Below are 19,613 nucleotides of genomic sequence, written 5' to 3' on the forward strand. Positions count from 1 at the left end.
TGGCGCTGATACAAATAACTATTGCTATTTACAGCAAAGTCACTTTGATTACTATAAACCAGCCGCAACTAATCTTATAGATAGACGATAAATAGTTGACATTTTCTATGTTACTTGCGGCAAGTTTACAATGTATCTTTTACCTGTAAATTGATCTCTACAAGTAAATAAATATTCCACTCATCTTATATGGCATATAAAATCTACCATATTTACAAAATTACAATACTTCGGACCTTTTACCATTAACTCATGGAAGCACAGCCCTTTAACTTTATAGTTTAAATAAACAATTAATTTATATAATACATACATTCCAAAATTTGTGTTACAGAAATCTTGAACAACGATTTAATAGATCCGTAAAGTAATCGGTCGAAAAGAGACAACTGAAGAAAAAAGGCTTAAAAAAGAAGTTTAGTCACACAGGAAGAGTCTCCTAAAAATGGAGCATTGGATCTCACTTAATCAGAGAAGGTTGGGTTCTTTGTTTATTTATAATACTTAAAATTTACTTCTTTGTAGTAAAAGTATTTTTTATTTAGTGAGATCCAATGCTCCATTCTTAGGAGACTCTTGGTGTAGCTGTGCTTCTCTCTACAGCCTTTTTTCTTAATTGTCTCTTTTAGACTGGTTAATTTACGTATATATTCTACTATTTACGATGCTAGTTGAGACTTTTAACTTGTGCGTTGTCAAATTATTGTATATTCAAACTTCACAACATGAATGTGTGACATATTGCACAGTAACATATATAATATGTACATAAGAAAAAAAATATTACAGATTTCAGCGACTCAAAGTTTTTCAATCCAACATGGACCATTACAACATTTTTCAGGATTAATTAAAATGAATTTTTTATATAAAACTACTTGCTGCTTGTATAATCATCATCAATTATTTGTTAAATGTAAAGCAAATAAAGCTCTATGTTTGATTAACAAATTTTTTTTATTATCCAAATAAACGCAAATCCTTAGCATAAAATAATGAATTTTCACATTCTGTATGTCTGAAACAACTCTCATTAAGTGAGATCCAATACTCCATTTTTAGGAGACTCTTCCTGTGTGACTAAACTTCTTTTTTAAGCCTTTTTTCTTCAGTTGTCTCTTTTCGACCGATTACTTTACGGATCTATTAAATCGTTGTTCAAGATTTCTGTAACACAAATTTTGGAATGTACGTATTATATAAATTAATTGTTTATTTAAACTATAAAGTTAAAGGGCTGTGCTTCCATGAGTTAATGGTAAAAGGTCCGAAGTATTGTAATTTTGTAAATATGGTAGATTTTATATGCCATATAAGATGAGTGGAATATTTATTTACTTGTAGAGATCAATTTACAGGTAAAAGATACATTGTAAACTTGCCGCAAGTAACATAGAAAATGTCAACTATTTATCGTCTATCTATAAGATTAGTTGCGGCTGGTTTATAGTAATCAAAGTGACTTTGCTGTAAATAGCAATAGTTATTTGTATCAGCGCCATCTAGCGGTCTTGATTTTTTGGCCATTGGTGGCTCCTAAAATTCTCAATCAGAGCAATTTGGAATTGAGCTATTTAGTCAATTATAAACCAGCCGCAACTCATGGTAATGCTATAAAATGAAAAAATAACGATACATGTGTTTTTGGCGGCAAGTTAACAATTTATCTTATGCTTAAAAATTTATCTTTAAAAGTACAAACACATAGGAGGTCGATTTTTGGTAGAAAATAGATTGTTAACTTGCCGCCAAAAACACATGTATTGTTATTTTTTCATTTTATAGCATTACCATGAGTTGCGGCTGGTTTATAATTGACTAAATGGCTCTAATCCAAATTGCTCTGATTGAGAATTTTAGGAGCCACCAATGGCCAAAAAATCAAGACCGCTAGATGGCGCTGATACAAATAACTACTGCTATTTACAGCAAAGTCACTTTGATTACTATAAACCAGCCGCAACTAATCTTATAGATAGATTATAATAAGTTAACGAGGTTCGTGCTGTTTGCGGCAAGTTTACAATATGTCTTTTACCTGTAAATGGACCCTAAAAAGTACAAATATTCCACTTATCTTATACAGCTTATAAAATCTACCATATTTACAAAATTACAATACTTTGGACCTTTTACCATTAACTCATGGAAGCACAGCCCTTCAACTTTATAGTTTAAATAAACAATCAATTTATATAATATGTACATACCAAGATTTGTTACAGAAATCTTGAACAATGATTAAATAGATACGTAAAGTAATAAGTCCAAAAGAGACAACTAAAGAAAAAAAGTTTAAAAAAGAAGTTCAGTTACACAGGAAGAGTCTCCTAAAAATGGAGCATTGGATCTCACTTAATTTAAATTGCTTTACAATTTATCTTTTACCTAAAAATCGACCTCCAAAACTATCAATATTCCACTTATCTTATATGGCTCATAAAATCGACAATATTTATAAAATTACAATACTCTTGACCTTTTACCATTAACTAATGAAAGAACAGCCCTTCAAATTTAGATTTCCAATAAACAGTTAACTTATATAATATGTACATAACAAAATTTGTGTTACAGAAATCGTAAATCACGATCAAATATACACGTAAATTAATCAGTCGAAAAGAGACAACGGAAGAAAAAAGGTCTTAGGGAGCATCAGATCTCACTAATTGAAAAATACATTTATTACAGAGATGTAAATTTTAAGTGTTTTAAGTAAACAAAGAACCCAACCTTCTCTCTGATCAAGTGAGATCCAATGCTCCATTCTTGTATGAGACTTTTCGTGTGACTGTGCTTCTTTTTCAGGCCTTTTTTCTTCGGTTGTCTCTTTAATGGTCTGATTAATTTGTGCTTACATGATTTAATGGTAAAAGGTCAAGAGTATTGTAATTTTGTAAATATTGTCGATTTTATGAGCCATATAAGATATGTAGAATATTGATGTAAAAACTTGCCGCAAGTAGCATAAAAAATGTCAATTATTTATCGTCTATTTATAAGATTATTTGCGGCTGGTTTATAACTACTAAAGTGATACTTTACTGTAAGTAGCTATAATTATTTTGGATCAGCGCCATCTAGCGGTCTTGATTTTTTGGCCTTGGTGGCTCCTAAAATTCTCAATCAGAGCAATTTGGATTAGAGCCATTTAGTCAATCATAAACCAGCCGCAACTCATGGTAATGCTATAAAATAAAAAAATAACAATACATGTGTTTTTGGCGGCAAGTTAACAATCTATCTTTTGCTCGAAAATTCATCTTCAAAAGTATAAATACATAGGAGGTCAATTTTTTGGTAAAAAATAGATTGTTTACTTGCCGCCAAAAACACATGTAATGTTATTTTTTCATTTTATAGCATCACCATGAGTTGCGGCTGGTTTATAATTGGCTAAATGGCTCTAATCCAAATTGCTCTGATTGAGAATTTTAGGAGCCACCAATGGCCAAAAAATCAAGACCGCTAGATGGCGCTGATCCAAATAATTATTGCTATCTACAGTAAAGTCACTTTATCAATTATAAACTAGCCGCAACTAATCTTGAAAATATAAAATAAAAAGTTGACATTTTTTGTGTTATTTGCGGCAAGTTTACAATTTTCCTTTTATCCAAAAATTACTAGTTTGCTGTACATCAGCCTATGCTACAAAATAATTAAGCTCTCACATGTGAAGATGTGATGATGTGAACCGTGCACGGTTAAAATAAGTTACGGAATACCTACCACCCCTGAGCCGCTTTAATATTGACCCTCCACAGCGGACACTGGCCTAGTGGATACATAGGAAGTAATCGAAGGGTCTAATAAATCGGCTCCAATAGACCCTCTGCAGCGGACATATTTATAATAGCCTATAAGTTTTCCTAGTTAATTTGTATAAAGTGAGCGGAGGGTCTAATAGATCGGCTCCAATAGACCCTCCCCTACGGACGCGGACCTATAGTAAGTTTTCCTAGTCAATTTTTTTCAAAAGAAATGTATACATTAGATGTTGATTTGCAGTCCAGGAAATTTTAATTCTTAAGTAGTTTCCTAACAAATAAACATGAAAAATGGTCGTTACTTCGTTTAATAGTTGTACGTATTGTGCACAAAACCATAGCACACTACTTGACTGTTACGATTGATTCTACACACAAGACTCAACCCTTTAAATACTTATATTCAATTATAAAATTAAATTCTAATAAATCATCTTATGCACAATAAAATAAAAACCCTATTAGTTCGACAAAAAACTTTATTTTTATCAAAAAAATTTTTCTTTATAAACCTTTCTTTATAAACCTTTCGTAAAGATTTATAAATTGACATTCGGAACCATCTCAGTCGTTTGAAAAACAAAAAATTTTTTTTGAAGGAAATGCTTTTTCAACACACTAAGTTTATGAAAATACTAGTCATCTCTCACTCACTGAATACAAACATTTTTAGGAACAAATGAATCGTTTAACGTTGGTACTAATAACTTCGAACACCGGCTGCACTCTTTATGTACCAGTTTACAAATTTGCTTATTAAAAAGTATCAATACAGATCATTAAATTTAATTTGTTTTGATCACAAAAGTATACAAAATCACATGCATAAATGTTGCACTTTTTGCTCTGATTTTTTTCACTCATTTCAAGTGGTGTAATTAATGTTATTTCAACAGTAGGACACCTCGCGTAGTATATCATGGCATGGCTTCAACGAACGATTTTGTATGAATAAAACATTTGTCGAGTTTCCATACAAGTACCAACATTTTGTTTGAGTTCTACTGATTCGTTTGTGCTAGTTCTAAGTTGTTTATGCTCAATATAAAATTGACTTAATTACGGCAATCTAAAAAAAAATCCACAGTCTTTTAAAAATTTTCAATTTTTGTTCAAGTTATCCTATGCAAATGTTTCTAGATGATAAAATTTTTCGACTCATCAAAATTCTCATAAATGATAAAAAGTTCCAACATTCAACATTCCAAAAGTCTCTAATCAATATTATCTAAAAAATCGCGTATAGCCTTCTCGTCTCTTTTCAACCAAACAACATTCAGTTTAATGTTCTCGATACTCTGCTGCACAGTTCTTTCAATTCCCTTGGTAGGGTTGGCTTTGAAGAATTGCTCGATTTCTTGAGCATAGCTCTCTTCGGCAAATTTTTCGGAAGTGCACTTGACGATTGCCGCGAGCAGGGAAATGCTCTTGTAGCGCTCGGTCAATAGGCTATAGTTTTCCTTCAAAAACTTCCACGCGATAACACGGCCTTCATAGGAGCTTGAAACAGACATTATAACCATTGGCATGTCCTGATGTTTTACCTCGTCGCTTATCGAGAACTCAAGTACGCGTTTTAGCATATCCTTGTCGTTCGTCGCGCCGAGGGCACAAAGAATTCTGACCTTTTCTTCGTGCAAGTCGGCTTCGTGATACAACTTCACAAACGTTTCAAACATGTCAGGGCCTCCACTAGCGAATACCGCCCTGTAAACACAATTTCGAAGATCGGCAGGTAAAATAGCTTTGCCAAAGATGTGAGCTTCAAAGCGTCGATTGGCTTCCGCTATGACAGCTTCATCTTCAAAAGCCACTAAGCGGCCTAGAACTAGAGATCTGCAAAAATGTAATTAAGAATAAAATATTGTTTTCTAAATCATAAATTTCATTCAGGGCAGTCAGTTTATTAATTTTATTATGTACCTAAGTAAGGTATCCAAATGGTTTTCATTGTCCTTTGTATCCCATCCTAAATAATCATGAATATCCTGTAGAAGTGATCTTCCAAACGATTTGTACTTTGAGTAAACATCTAAATGGGCCAAAAGAACGCTAAATTTGCTTAAACAATTTCTAATACTGGTCCACACTGTACAATTGTTTTCACTTTTAAATGCTTTTAACAGTTTTAGTATTTGACTAGATGAAACTTTCCCGGCCTGTGACAATGCAAACAAGTCATTCAATAAATTAAGACGATCCAAAGGTGGTAGACTTTGATTTTCAATGGCAGGCAATAAGCATTCCAGCAATTGATTACTGTACAGCGTTCTGTACACGCCAACTGCTCCAGGATTCACCTTAATCCAGGCACTTTGAGCTACACCTTCAATTTCTATGTCCTTTGTCTTAGTCTCCATGATTTCATTCTTTATAACTTTGTCCGGATTGTCAGAACAGCTTATTGCTATGGGAATGACCCACAAGCTGTTATTTGCATCTACAGAGCCGTCTGCTAAAAACCTTTCTTGTGAAACGCTCAGTACCCGTTTATTTCCATCACAGGATTTTTCGGAGACCGTGAGAAGGGGAAAACCTTGCTGCTTCGTCCAACTTGACATCACATGGCGAATTGACTTGTTGCTACTTTCTTCAAGAGCAAGCCACAAATCTTCTGTTTTGGCATGAGCATACATGTGTCTCTTCAAATAAAGAGCCATGCCCTTTCTGAAACAATCATCCCCAATATAAGAGTGCAACATTCTAATGACGCATGCACCTTTATTATACGAAATGTCATCGAAAATTTCATCTATTTCATCGGGATGGCCAACTGGCACTTCAATGGCATGACTATTCTTAAGAGCATCCAATTCTAATGCTGTGGTGTACATGTCGGTGACGAATTGCGTCCAAATGTCGTATTCTGGAAAGAGAAGGTCCACACACAAAAACTCAAGGAATGAAGCATACCCTTCCTTCAGCCACAAGTGTGTCCACCATTCCATGGTAACAAGATTACCAAACCATTGGTGAGCTAGCTCGTGGCTAATGGATAAGGCCACATGCTGCCGGGAGACTGCTGAAGTATTGTCAGGATCAACAAGAAGACGAGTTTCGCGGTAAGTAACTAATCCCCAATTCTCCATAGCTCCAGCTGCGAAATCTGGAATCGCGATCAAATCCATTTTCGGCAATGGATATGGTATTCCAAAATATGACTTGCAGTAAGGAAGTACTTTGGAGGCTACATGAAGAGCAAATACACCTTGTTCGGTTTTTCCTTTTGGAGTGTATACTCGCACACAAACACCATCTGAATCGTATTCTTGGATGTAATCAAACTCTCCAACAATCATGGCCACTAAATATGTTGACATTATTGGTGTAGTGTCAAATACATGACAAATCTTATTTGATGAGGCAACTGGTGTGCTCGATTTGACAGGCTGAAATTAAAATAAACGCCACGTAATGTGAATAAACGTATAACTTGATATTTTTTGCTTGTAGAGTAACTCCCCAAAAACAAACCATATTTGATAAGGCCAGTAAATCTTTTGGTACAACTAATGTAATATCAAATGTGGCTCTCAAGGCAGGTTCATCCCAACAGGGAAAACATCTTCGTGCATCTGTGGCTTCAAATTGTGTGACTGCTGCATATTTTTCAGTTCCATCAGTACTGTACCAAAATAATATTTTATTGATGATAATGACGGACAAAATATATAACTAACTAGTAAAAAAAAGAGAAATAAAAATGTAAAATACCTAGTGTATTTACTGCGATAGAAACCCCTCAACTTATCATTAATGTGTCCCTGAAATTCCATGCGGAGAACACCAGTTCCTCCAATGGGTAAACTTTCTGGGAAAGTAACAGTGACCACCTCGTTTTGTTCATCAACGTTGACGGATGAGGACTCAACATTATTTCCACCACTGTTGACGTAAACAACTGACTTGATATCGATTTCATTACAGTTGAAGGTAACTGAATTAGTAGTTTCCAAGATCTGAAATAATGTAGCAAATTAATCGTCGTACAGTCTCATTTTACCCAAAATTTTAATGGCTAATAAACTAAATTTTTGGATTTGGCTGTGACTCTAAATCGACTAACCTCAACAGTGATGTCTTGTTTACCATTGAAAGTAAAGGTATCTATGTCGGGTTCGATTTCGGTCTTGTAGTTAATGGGTTTGACATTGCCAGGTAGCCGCTGAAAAGGCCTCGCTTGGGTGCTCATCATGTTTATTACCTACTTGATAATTAACGAATTTGTTAGCATGCACCACAACAACAATGTGGGCTGGGCTAAAGTAAATTATATATAGGACCATGCCATACACATAAGAGTATAGGTAGGTATATATATAGAGATTCTATGGGTTTACATGTCCTAATAAAAAACCGCTGAAATTAAAAGTTAACGTCCAAAGGGTCATTTTTGACACAATATGGATTGAAACCCGCAGATCACGATAAAAATAGTGAATATTATCAAAGCTTAGTCATTTGCCGTGAAAATAGGTTTTTAAGTTTGTTTCGCCAACATCTGGTAAACGGCAAAAGATAGGCTGAAAATAAAAATACTAACTTGTAGAGGAAAAAATTTTTCATTAATTTGATATTTTACTTACTTTGGTTTGATCCCATTCAAATTTTTGAGATTAAAAATATCTTATGTATTTTCGTCCAATGCCATATCAGAGTTGAGATCTTTGACAATAGTACACGCAGATGCAAAAGGTTCGATTTCGATATTTTTTAGAATCTTTTCCATATTTTTCAAAACTCAATTATAAGTCAAATCATCGGTGTATCATTTTGATTTTTTTTATTAAAAAAAAATATTGTTCCATTTTCGTTTGATTTAATAAAGAAATAAAAAGTAAAATATTTTTTTAACCATTTGAAACTTTGTGGAAGCTTGCTATGAACTTCTACATGCTCTTGAAGAAATATTTTGAACACAAACAATAAATTATAGTCCAATATAATAAAAGCGATGAATGGTCAAACATGTGATGGAATTATTCATAGTTTTCGTAGAAAGAATATTGTTTATTTTGCAACGTTTTTCAAAATAAATTCCAGTGTATACAACATATATTATGTCTCTGTGCTAATATTGCAAGAAAAATAAATGTTATAATGTAAAAAATGATCGTATACATGAGTTTTTACACCATATAAAAACATGTTTTTTTTCCTAATTTGGGCGTTTTTTTAACGTTTGGACGTTTACTGCACCCTCGGTAGAAAAAATCGAGTTCGCGCTTGGTGCGCATCCAACCAGGGCATTGCGCAAGGAGCACCTTTTTTTTAATGCACGATTATTTAATTTTTTTGCAATGGGAGAACTTTGCCCCAAGGAACTGAGCTTTTATATTTATTTTATAATTTACAAACTATGAGTTTTTTTCAGGATACCACAGGAATTTATGTATTATACCTAATTACGCAATAATTTCTGATCTAATTTTGTTATTTACGTTTGTCTTATTTAGTTAATACTAATAATATACCATTAATAGCAACTTCGAATAACTTAGTGGTAAACCAACGACACGAATCAAGTTTACTGTACGAAAGATGAAGTTTTGTCCGTTGGGAGAAATCTCCATAAGTAACTCATACTTTTCATAGGGTGTATATGTATATATCCTACATTAAAAGATCAACTGTTACATGACTTAAAATAAGCGGTCCAACTAGTTTGGACCTTATATAACTTGATTAAAAAATTCTAAACATTCAATTCAAAAAATCTTAAGTATGGCGTGAAAATATGGCAGTTTTTCTAAAATGATCCAAATACATCTAAATACAGTAATGTTAAATTCAGTTATAAATTGGGTAGAACTGCATTCAATAAACTGCTTCTATAGTGCACTACACGTACGTTTTCATTTTAAAAAATTTTAAAACTTTTAATATACTTATTTTACCAAGACATTCAAATTAAAAATTCATAATTGTTTTTAATAAACCGTACCGCGCGTTTCTGATACAACTAGTTCAATCGCCTATTCATACCTATTTTATTGTTAATACACTGAGAGACCGAATTGTTTACAGTTAAGATATATGTTAACTGTTAACATACACATGTTTAAATTAAAAAGGTGTATGTTAACAGTTAACATATATCTTGACTATAAACAATCCTTTTTAATTAACTAACTTTTTTAAATAATTTAATATGATTCACTATTAACGATTGATACTTTCTGTATCTTTTGAAAAGAAGATATAAATTTCTTGAAAAAATGTTCATTATACATCAAGAAAAAAATTAAATTATACGTATACACTACAGTATCAAGAATACGTTATTTTTATCTGTTGTTATAAACCACAACGATCAGAAAAAAATAGAGAGAAATCGAGCACTGATTTTTAAATGATAAATCTTTATTCAAATACAATGTAATCTTATCTCGGTACTTACGTAGATTAGAACGGTGGATGTGCGGGTATATAGTGGAAGTAGCGCGTCTTTACTTTTATTCTTATTTAGTCAATCCTATTAGTTGTGGCAGTAATAATGGCACACCCGAGCATCGCTGGTTTTATCGCCCTCTACCTTTTTTCCTTCGGAAATGGTAAAATTATTTCCATTCATTTGCATGTTCATTAGACAATAAAAGTATATTTTTTACTCCTGGTATTACCTTAAATATGAGACAGTAAGTATCATACTTAGAGCTATGATATTTCAGTGTTCCCTACATCCTATTTCTTTTTTGGTACATCTTTAAATATAATCTAATATAAATCTCTTTTAATGATTTTTGCTATACAAAAAGTTACTTTTTTCATGCCTGTACGTATTCCATTAAATTTTAAAGTCTTAATTAACTATTAGTGGTTTTTATGGTAAGTTATTATTACGTATTCGTAAATAAAAATTTTTCAAGTTCATGATTATATCTGTTTTGACAATTCATTATCATTTGAATTGTTTTTTAAAATATTTCATATTTTTTTATACATCTTTAACTTAATTTAAGATAATGATTCGTACATTTCTGCTAAGCATTTCGAACTGTTTTATTGTAAGGAAGCATATTTTTTCCATTTTCACTAATCATTGTAAAAGTATCGTGGTATCGGTATTTTATGGTATTTTTTAATGACATATTTGTTAAAAATAGTAAATAATGAGTAAAGTGACGAGTCATAATTTATAAAAAAAAAAAAAAAACCATAGTATATTTTTAGTATTGTACAGGCAAAACGTTCTAAGCCCAACAGCCTGAGAGGAAAAATCGAGTGGAGAAAAAAAAATTGCAACATACAGTGTTTTCGAAAGAGATGAAACAATTATCCAACGCAATACATTTCTTTTATCTTTGAGGTCATTGTCTGAAATCGTAAATATTAATTGTTGTTCATGCGGGTTGGAGATCATTAATTGGGTCAGTTGTGTGCTTTGAATTCTTGAATAACTTGTTCAAACAAAAATAACTACACAAGCAGATCTACAAAAAAAAAAAAAGTCATACCTATTGTCTAATAAGGGGATGGACTTTGAGCTCGGATTCAAAATTTTATTAAATTTTTTGAGCTTCTTCGAGATTAATTTTATTTTTTTGTTCTACTGTTTATAAATGTGATACATCGGATGATATATCAAATCAAAATTTCCACATCAGCTTTTTAATTCAAATAATATTGTAACGAATAAAGTTAACTCAGTTTGAGAGGCATTAAAAAAAAACTTTCATTTTAATTGTTTTCAATACCTAACTCCGCAAGGGATGATTTTTCGTAGAATTTATTATAGAAAAACGAATGTGTATACAAGTGTACATGTATATGTAGATGAAAAATATTATATCAGACGCAGTTACAATCAACACGATTAATTGTGAGTAAAAACTATGCACACATTATACACACACACCCATCCACTCTTATTATTCTGAATTTTAAATGTCCTACAGTTACGTTAAAAACGCTTCGCGCATTCTTCGTTATTGACACTTCTTTTGTTATAACGTATAAATATTTAACAGAATTGTAATAAAAAAATATATATATATATGACACACCAGCAAGCCACCCCTGTTCGACTTACATCACTTACCATACATCTCAACTTCCATATATATTTGATTCGCCGTCCATAAAAAGATAGAAAAATCATATCATCCTAAGGATAAAAAAATTGAAATGAACTACAGCACCCTAATGATAGAGGGTAAATAAAAACTCGTCATCTCGATAAATCAGTTCAGGGCAGAGCCGGTGTAGGATCGGGCGAGCAAGAATGGGATTATTCAACTGTGCGTCCGGGTGCTCACATGTTCTGGTGGTTGTACTTCACCACGAACGAGGACGTCGCAAGCCACTACGAGAAGCCTCTGCTCATTTGGCTCCAGGGTGGTCCAGGTGCCTCATCCACTGGATTCGGCAATTTTGAGGAACTCGGGCCCTACGATGTCAACATGAATCCACGAAATTATACTTGGGTACGTACCATTCATTCTAATTTTTTCTGTTTTTATTATTTACAAGTGTACATAATATATAGGTACGAGCGCTCGAAATTTACACTGAGAGAAAAAAATAATAAAAATAATAGAGAAATTCTAGCAAAAATAACCATTTCGCACAATAAATCGGATGCAAGCTGGCAAAAAAGGAAAAAGTTGTTATTTTTTAAAATTAAATGTTATTGTTTTAACTGTTAAAATTATGGTTAGAACTGTAAAAATTTCGATGCGGGCAGGTAAAATTTATTAACCGATGCTATTAAGGTTTACTGTTCCAGTATAATAATTTTTACTTTTCGAACCACAATTTTTATCTGTTAAAACAATAACCTTTACTGTTAAAAATGGTAATTTTTTTCCTTTTTCGCCAGCTTGCATCCGATTTACTGTGCGGAATGGTAATTTTTGCTGGAATTGCTATTTAATTTTTATCACTTTTTTCTCTCAGTACATACAATAAGAATTATCAATTGGTTGTTAATGTTAACAAATGTTTTAAAATCATTAAAAAAAAAATTTTTTTTTCACAAGAAATGTGTTATCAAAGTAGTGTACCTACAAAGTTATTAACACAACAATGTTGATTGTAACATAACATCAATCATGTATTTAATTCTCAAATGACAATGTAACAAAAAAAAAAAAGTTACAATGCAGTTATTTTCAAGTACAGGTAAAAGACTACAATGTACTTTTCATCGACAACCCCGTGGGCACTGGTTTCAGTTACGTCGAAAATAATGCTTATGCCACAACAAACGCTCAGATCGCCTCTGACTTAGTGGAAACGATGAGACAGTTTTTTAAAAAATTTCCGAAATTCCGTAGCACTCCAACTTACATTACTTGTGAGTCTTACGGAGGAAAAATGTCTGCGGAATTCGCTCTTGAATGGTACAAGGTAAACGCAATTGGATTCAACAATATTTTTGGCAGTAAAATAAAAAAGTTTTATCTTACTGAGGAGAAAAAAAATCTCCACCTTTTTAACTTTAGGCACAAACATCGGGTACCATTGACAGCAAGTTAATGGGTGTCGGGCTTGGTGACAGTTGGATTTCACCGATTGACAGTGTTCTTACGTGGGCCCCATTTCTTTTGAAAACAGTGAGTAAATTGATCGTTTTATTTCTCAAACATGTAAGCAAGCTTTAAAGCAGAATTTCCATTTCATGAGGGACATTGATTTTTCAATATTTAATTAATGACAGTTTAATATTTTAAATTTTCTGTAAATCAGTGGGCAAAGCAACAAAATTTTTTTTTTCTTACGCAGGTCATTGTAAGCCATTTCTTTTTTTTTTTTGTCAAAAAAATATTTATTATTTCTTGCAGGGGTTTTTTTAATATTCAATATCTTATATGATTCAGGTGAGAATGAAAACCTCATTGCGTTATTCAATAAACTCATCCATTTTAGATACCGAAAAAATGAGCCTTAAAATTCTTTAACAAAAGTTATTTTATACGATTGAACATCGAATACTCGGTTAATAACTTTTTAAGAGTATTTACATTTTGTGAAAAAACAACCTGTTTCATCATTTTCGAGAATTTGATTTATTGACAAATTAAATGAAATTTATTTACTGAGTGACATATTCAATAATTAAACTATAGTTTGAAACTACAATCATAAGTTAATATTTTAATATTCACTTTTTTTCGTCAATACCCAAATATACTTATTAGCTTCGCTGATTTAAATTTGGAAAAAAATTTTTTCAAATTGATAATTAGTGTAAAATATACGAGCAAACGAAGCCAGCTACAACAACAACTAAATTAATCAAATTTAAAATTGAAATAACAAGAAATTGAAGAACCTTTATATGCCAATTTTGCCATGCTTATTTAATTGGCTATGACTTTTTTTCATCTTTGGTAAAAACAAAAGTGACACCTGAGAAGACGTCATGTAGAAAATTTTTTTTTTGTAACGCACGATATGGTTTAGGGTATGATTGACACGGAGGGCTTCAAAAGAATCCAAAAGTCAGCCATGGACACGAAGGCGGCGGTGGATGCTGGAAAATGGTTGGCAGCTACGTCGCTATGGTCTAGTACGGAAAATGTTATTTCAGCGGAAACCGGTGGCATTGACTTTTATAATATTTTAACGAAGAAAAGAAGCTATTACAAAAAAACAGCCCAAGATCTCGCGAAAGCAGAAACTCGAGGTATTCTTCCCCCCACCACGAACCTTAATGGAAATATATAAAATACACGTTGCGTGAAAATAATTAATTTATGTCATCGCATCATTACCATACGCATCATTGGCTCAAATTTGAGTAATTTAATTATTTTAAAATCACCAAGAGAAAAAGTAAAAATTAATTTTTCAGATGGAGTTGAGGTTGATGACGATTTTGCCTTGAATAAATTAATGAACGGTTTGGTAAAAAATACTCTCAAGCTCAACGTATCCTGGGGTGCACAGGGAAACAGAGTTTTCAGTTATCTTTCTAAGGATTTCATGAAACCAGTCACTCACATAGGTATTATTGAGCAGCTAATTACATTTTCGTGCTAAAATTCAAATGTGTGTGCAATTTAATATTCAGATTTTTATTTAAAAAATTTTTCGACGTATAGTTGACCGTTTACTAGAAGAAACCGATCTCAAAGTATGTGTTTACACTGGACATTTGGATTTGATTGTTGACACACCAGGTAAATTTGTTTCCTTTTGATTCACTGTTATTTCGAATAAAACAAAATTGTACTGATTACAAATAACTATTTTGATAAAAAAAAAAAAAAAAAAAAAAAAAAAAAACCAACCAACCAACAAATAATGAGCAAAAGTTTAAATTATTTGATAAATCCGTTTAATCCTTTGAAAAAAAAAAAAATTATTTTGCAGGAACATTACTGTGGGTTGAAAAACTAAAATGGAACAACATCGATGATTGGAAAAAAAGTATAAGGTCACCATTGACCGTTAACAATATTATTGAGGGTTATATAAAAAAGTACAATAACTTCAGCTTCATCTGGGTCAGCCGATCTGGACACATGGTAATAAATTTTAAAAATTTGTAAACATGTTTTTGGATGAATTTTTTTGCAATATGTACATATTTCTAGTATAAAAAAGAAGGAATTAACTTGATACTTAGGTATAATAATTATACATTCCCCTTGTAGTAAATATATATATGTATTTTTATTACAGGTACCTTCCGATAACCCTGCAGCCACTTCAGCTATTCTCAAACATTTGATTGGCCAGTAAAAACATATGGAAAAAACATCACAACGATTACTTTTGTTAAAAAAAAAAAAAAATCATTCTTTGAAGCTAAAAACAATATTGAGACATGCCTAAAATTATTTGCTAGTTTTACATTTGTTGAAATAAAATTTATAAAAATTTTAAAAAAAACGTGAGTAAACAATTGTTAAGACGATAAACGTATTTAAATACATTTCATATTTTTAATTACTACACACTATTATACATATTTTACTTTAAACGTATTTTTAAGTTATGGAATTCACTTCACCGATACTTATAAATAGTATCAGCGTTAACACATATCCAAGAGTTTTTGTTCTTTAAGTCGGTAATTAGATTTAAAAAAAAGGAGAAAATTTTAAAATAAATTTCAAATCGCCATCATCAATACGGTGTACACTTAATAAATTTCAAAACAATACAAACCGATGATATTATTCCAATCAACCAATTGTCTTCTGGTAACCGTATTTTTGATAATTATATAATTAACGTAAATTTTTTTTTTTTTTTTTACATTTCTTCTCGATACTGACTGTAAATGTAGAGTATAAAAAATTGATTATGTTCATAACATGATGGATCCTTCCCTCAATCAACGATTAAAACATTATTAATAAAAAAATTGAAAACAGCGACGATGCAAATTGAGCCGATCATCCATGATGTTTACTTTTGAAAAACTTTATAATTGTCGAAATGTCATTTGTTTCGTCAAAATGAACCATTTTTTTTTTCAAACGACTCCCGCGCAACGAAGTGAATAGAGAGAGAGAGCGCTCACATAGTGGTGTGTCTGCTAGACAGCTGGTGTGAACGTAAACATTTATATATATATGACATTGACACTACAGCTTAAAGCTTGACTTTTGCACTTCTTATTCTTTTAAAGTTTGACAATCAAGCTGATTTATTTTTCCTTTTCTCGAAATGGATAGTTTAATCGTTAAGAAAGTACTTCATACCGGAAACAAAGAAGTTACGTTTATACCCGGAACTAAGGTGAGTTTTCTCACTGATAGGTTATTTTTGGGAGACGCTTCAACACCAAATTTTCTGTGCTTTACACTAATAAGAATCAATCGATGTTTCTTGTATTGTTTTTTTTTAAAGGTGATTTTCCACTTTAAAACAACAAAATGTGATTCAGACAAGACTGTCATCGATGACAGCAAAAAAATGGGCAAGCCAATGGAGTTGGTTCTAGGCAAACAGTTCAAACTCGAAGTTTGGGAGGCTATTGTGCAGAAAATGTCTGTAAACGAAGTTGCAACTTTTACTGTTGATAAAAGTGTAATTATGTACAATTTTTTATTGCACTTTACAAAGGTGGTTAGTTGTTTTGATTCATCGATCGCTTAAATTTAGTTGGTCACAGCGTACCCTTTTGTATCCAAGACTCTGCGAGAAGCTGATAAACCAAAGGGGGAAAAACGTAGTCATCACTGTTGTGGTGTAACGCTGCAGAATGAAGGAATAGGTTACCCTGATTTAGACGATCTCATTAAAAATGCTCAAAATTTGGAATTTACCATAGGTAAAAGATATTCTACAATTGAATTTTTTTTTTTTTTTTCGTCATCCTAGGTAACATTTTTTTCGTAGAATTACTAGATGTGATCTTACCTCACGAATATGATAAAGAATCATGGCAAATGACGGAAGACGAAAAATTGAAAATTATTCCAGTTTATAAAGAAAAAGGAAATGCTTTATTCAGAGACAAAAAGTACGAAGCAGCGGCAAACATTTATGCCCAAGCAATTGGAATAATAGAACAGCTTATGCTGGCGTGAGTCTAATAATGATGACTTGTCGGTTGTATGTGGCACTATTTATTTAGTTTTTAATGTATCAATAATTTATTTTGTTACAAGAGAAAAGCCAAATGATACGGAATGGCTAGAACTGAATAGTATGAAGTTACCCTTACTTTTAAACTTTGCTCAATGCAAACTGATAAATCAAGAGTACTATGTTGTGATCGAGCACTGCACTACAGTGCTGAAATATGATCCAAGTTAGTATACTGCAAATGAATGCATCTGATCACAAATTCGTTATTCAGTAAGTTGTACAAAAATTCTTTTAGACAATGTCAAAGCTCTGTACAGAAGAGGAAAAGCGCATATCGGAGTTTGGAATGAGGAAGAAGCCATTGCGGATTTAACTAAAGCAGCAGAGCTAGATAAATCACTTCAGCACGGTATAAATAAGGAGTTGCAAGCGTTTGCTGCTTCAGTCAAAGAAAGGAATAAGGCATACAAAAAACTCGCAAATATGTTTAGTACTTAAAAGGTTACCATCATGAGTTTAAAAAACGTGATAATCTATGCTTTGTCTCATGGACATACAATGAACTTCATCGATTTTTAGTGTGTTTGTTTTTATATTGATTTCTTCTTCAATTTGCATTTGCATCTTCAACAGAAAACGAAGTGACGCTTGAGCCTGAAAGAGTTTGATTTTTAAGTGTAAACTTTTTGTATTATATTTGTATATACCTATCGTATTTATAATAACAAATATTTAATATATATAAATGTACGTTGATCGCTGTTAACGAGTATATAAAATTTTTACGTAAACTCACTTCGAATAACGTTTGCTGAAGCTGCGAGATGACAACCTCCCTCAAATCAGAAACTTCTTTTGCAAGGCTTTCTTCCACTTCGTCGCGAGTTAGTTCTAAGCCCGGCCTCTGGCAACGATTTCCCAATCTCGTGTGTGCCAGCGCTAGGAATCCCTCCTTCTCGGCAATTTTTTTCTCCAAACGCGTTATGTTACTCGTCATTTCGTTAGCCTGTTGCATGATCTATTGAGCATTGAAATTAATTTTCTTTTGATCACGAACAAATGACTTTCACACCTGTATACTATGTACAGTTGGTCGACTTATTGCAAACAGTTACCTCAGAGTGCTGTTCTTCCAGCTTGTCTTTAGTGAGCTTTGTTTCTTCGATTCTGCGCCTAAAAGCTTCATCCGTGGCATTTTTTTGATAAATCAATTTTGTTATCACTTGCTGGAGTATTTGATCGATGTGGGGACGAATTTTCTTGGCGATCTCCACATCTTGTTTCAATGAATCTATGTTTTTTCTCGTTTGCATTTTCCATTCGTCAATGCTAATGCCTCTGCCAAATCAATCGTTTCGTTTGAAAAAAAAAAGTAAAAAAAAAAATCCAAGAGAAACTCCATACGTACGAAGATTCCAAAGCAGATTTCCCCTGGTAAATACTGAGATGAAGACTGGTTTCCTTGAGAGTCAAATTGTGCCTATCGATGCGCAAACTATTTTCCTTGTCTTCAATGTCGTGGTCGATGAAATACAATGTAGCCTTCAGCCGACGAATTTGCTCTTGAGTCTGGTCCAAGGTGTTGGACATCAATTTATCGGCGCACTTGATAATTTCGCACTCCTTGCGCAGCTCCGTTTCCACCTTGTCGATCGCCAAATCTACTCCCAACCGGTGCTCCCTGGAAATAAATGTGCATAGCTCAAAACCTGGGTAATTTCAAACTAACTGAAGCAACAAAAAAAAAATAAGGCCTTTACCTAGTCAGCAAGCACTTTAGACAAATGTCGAGAGCATTTTTTCTCAACGAAGTCAGAGAATTGGTCAGGCGTTCCCTGTAAACTTGAAGGGTGTCTATTTCCAAGGGTAAAACGTTGCGGTACCGCTCGAGCTCGTCTTTGCAAAATTCAATGTGTTCTATTCTTTGCTGCAACTGGTGATTGGTATTGTCTCGGTTGGCTTTGACCGCTTCGGTTGTGAGTTCGCATACTTTGTCGGATTTCGCGATGATTAGACGAGCCAAATTACGTTGAGCTTCGGAACAATGGAGTCTGTAAAACAATGACGTTGTATCGTAAAATCAATAGTTTTACGCTTTTGGAAGATCCATAAAATCGTGTGCTCCCTGGTGTATAAAATATATGTATATTACGTACGTACCTAGCACAATTGCTGGTGTACCAATCGTGCAAGGTAAACTTGAAGTTTTCCAAATTTGTCGAGTTGGGCTCGGTTTTTCCTTCAACTATTGAATTTACCATTTTTTTAAAGTCGAAATTATTAATTTATCGAGGTAAATGAAGCCTTGGAAAAGTCGACCAGTGAACGAAATAATTTTGTAAGGTCCAA

The 19,613-nt window shown here is 32.7% G+C and overlaps 4 protein-coding genes across 4 annotated transcripts; 2 read left to right on the top strand and 2 right to left on the bottom strand.

Annotated features, from left to right (window-relative positions):
• Nucleotides 1–4,337: 4,337 nt before the first annotated feature.
• Nucleotides 4,338–8,022, bottom strand: Psa (puromycin-sensitive aminopeptidase). The gene is made up of 5 exons (XM_014350563.2): nucleotides 7,840–8,022; nucleotides 7,488–7,732; nucleotides 7,248–7,398; nucleotides 5,697–7,162; nucleotides 4,338–5,609 (listed from the first exon to the last, which is right to left on the bottom strand). Exons 1-5 carry the CDS (start codon nucleotides 7,966–7,968, stop codon nucleotides 4,988–4,990), a joined length of 2,613 nt encoding a protein of 870 aa, XP_014206049.2. The 5' UTR covers nucleotides 7,969–8,022; the 3' UTR covers nucleotides 4,338–4,987.
• A 2,233-nt stretch (nucleotides 8,023–10,255) lies between these two features.
• Nucleotides 10,256–15,761, top strand: LOC106637689 (retinoid-inducible serine carboxypeptidase-like). Its single transcript, XM_014350564.2, has 9 exons — nucleotides 10,256–10,327; nucleotides 11,961–12,199; nucleotides 12,897–13,124; nucleotides 13,220–13,330; nucleotides 14,181–14,403; nucleotides 14,572–14,724; nucleotides 14,822–14,899; nucleotides 15,093–15,247; nucleotides 15,405–15,761. Exons 1-9 carry the CDS (start codon nucleotides 10,270–10,272, stop codon nucleotides 15,462–15,464), a joined length of 1,305 nt encoding a protein of 434 aa, XP_014206050.2. The 5' UTR covers nucleotides 10,256–10,269; the 3' UTR covers nucleotides 15,465–15,761.
• A 511-nt stretch (nucleotides 15,762–16,272) lies between these two features.
• Nucleotides 16,273–18,507, top strand: LOC106637703 (AH receptor-interacting protein). Its single transcript, XM_014350589.2, has 6 exons — nucleotides 16,273–16,469; nucleotides 16,581–16,760; nucleotides 16,836–17,004; nucleotides 17,073–17,259; nucleotides 17,345–17,487; nucleotides 17,560–18,507. Exons 1-6 carry the CDS (start codon nucleotides 16,398–16,400, stop codon nucleotides 17,760–17,762), a joined length of 954 nt encoding a protein of 317 aa, XP_014206075.1. The 5' UTR covers nucleotides 16,273–16,397; the 3' UTR covers nucleotides 17,763–18,507.
• Tektin-C (Tektin C) lies at nucleotides 17,776–19,525 on the bottom strand. The gene is made up of 6 exons (XM_014350588.2): nucleotides 19,425–19,525; nucleotides 19,025–19,315; nucleotides 18,673–18,945; nucleotides 18,380–18,602; nucleotides 18,061–18,282; nucleotides 17,776–17,918 (listed from the first exon to the last, which is right to left on the bottom strand). Exons 1-6 carry the CDS (start codon nucleotides 19,523–19,525, stop codon nucleotides 17,781–17,783), a joined length of 1,248 nt encoding a protein of 415 aa, XP_014206074.2. The 3' UTR covers nucleotides 17,776–17,780.
• Between the last annotated feature and the right edge of the window lie 88 nt (nucleotides 19,526–19,613).

The sequence above is a fragment of the Copidosoma floridanum genome, unplaced genomic scaffold, assembly GCF_036245765.1.
Source record: "Copidosoma floridanum isolate Cflo_tuat_1 unplaced genomic scaffold, Cflo_Japanese_pri ptg000019l, whole genome shotgun sequence".
Lineage (NCBI taxonomy): Eukaryota > Metazoa > Arthropoda > Insecta > Hymenoptera > Encyrtidae > Copidosoma > Copidosoma floridanum.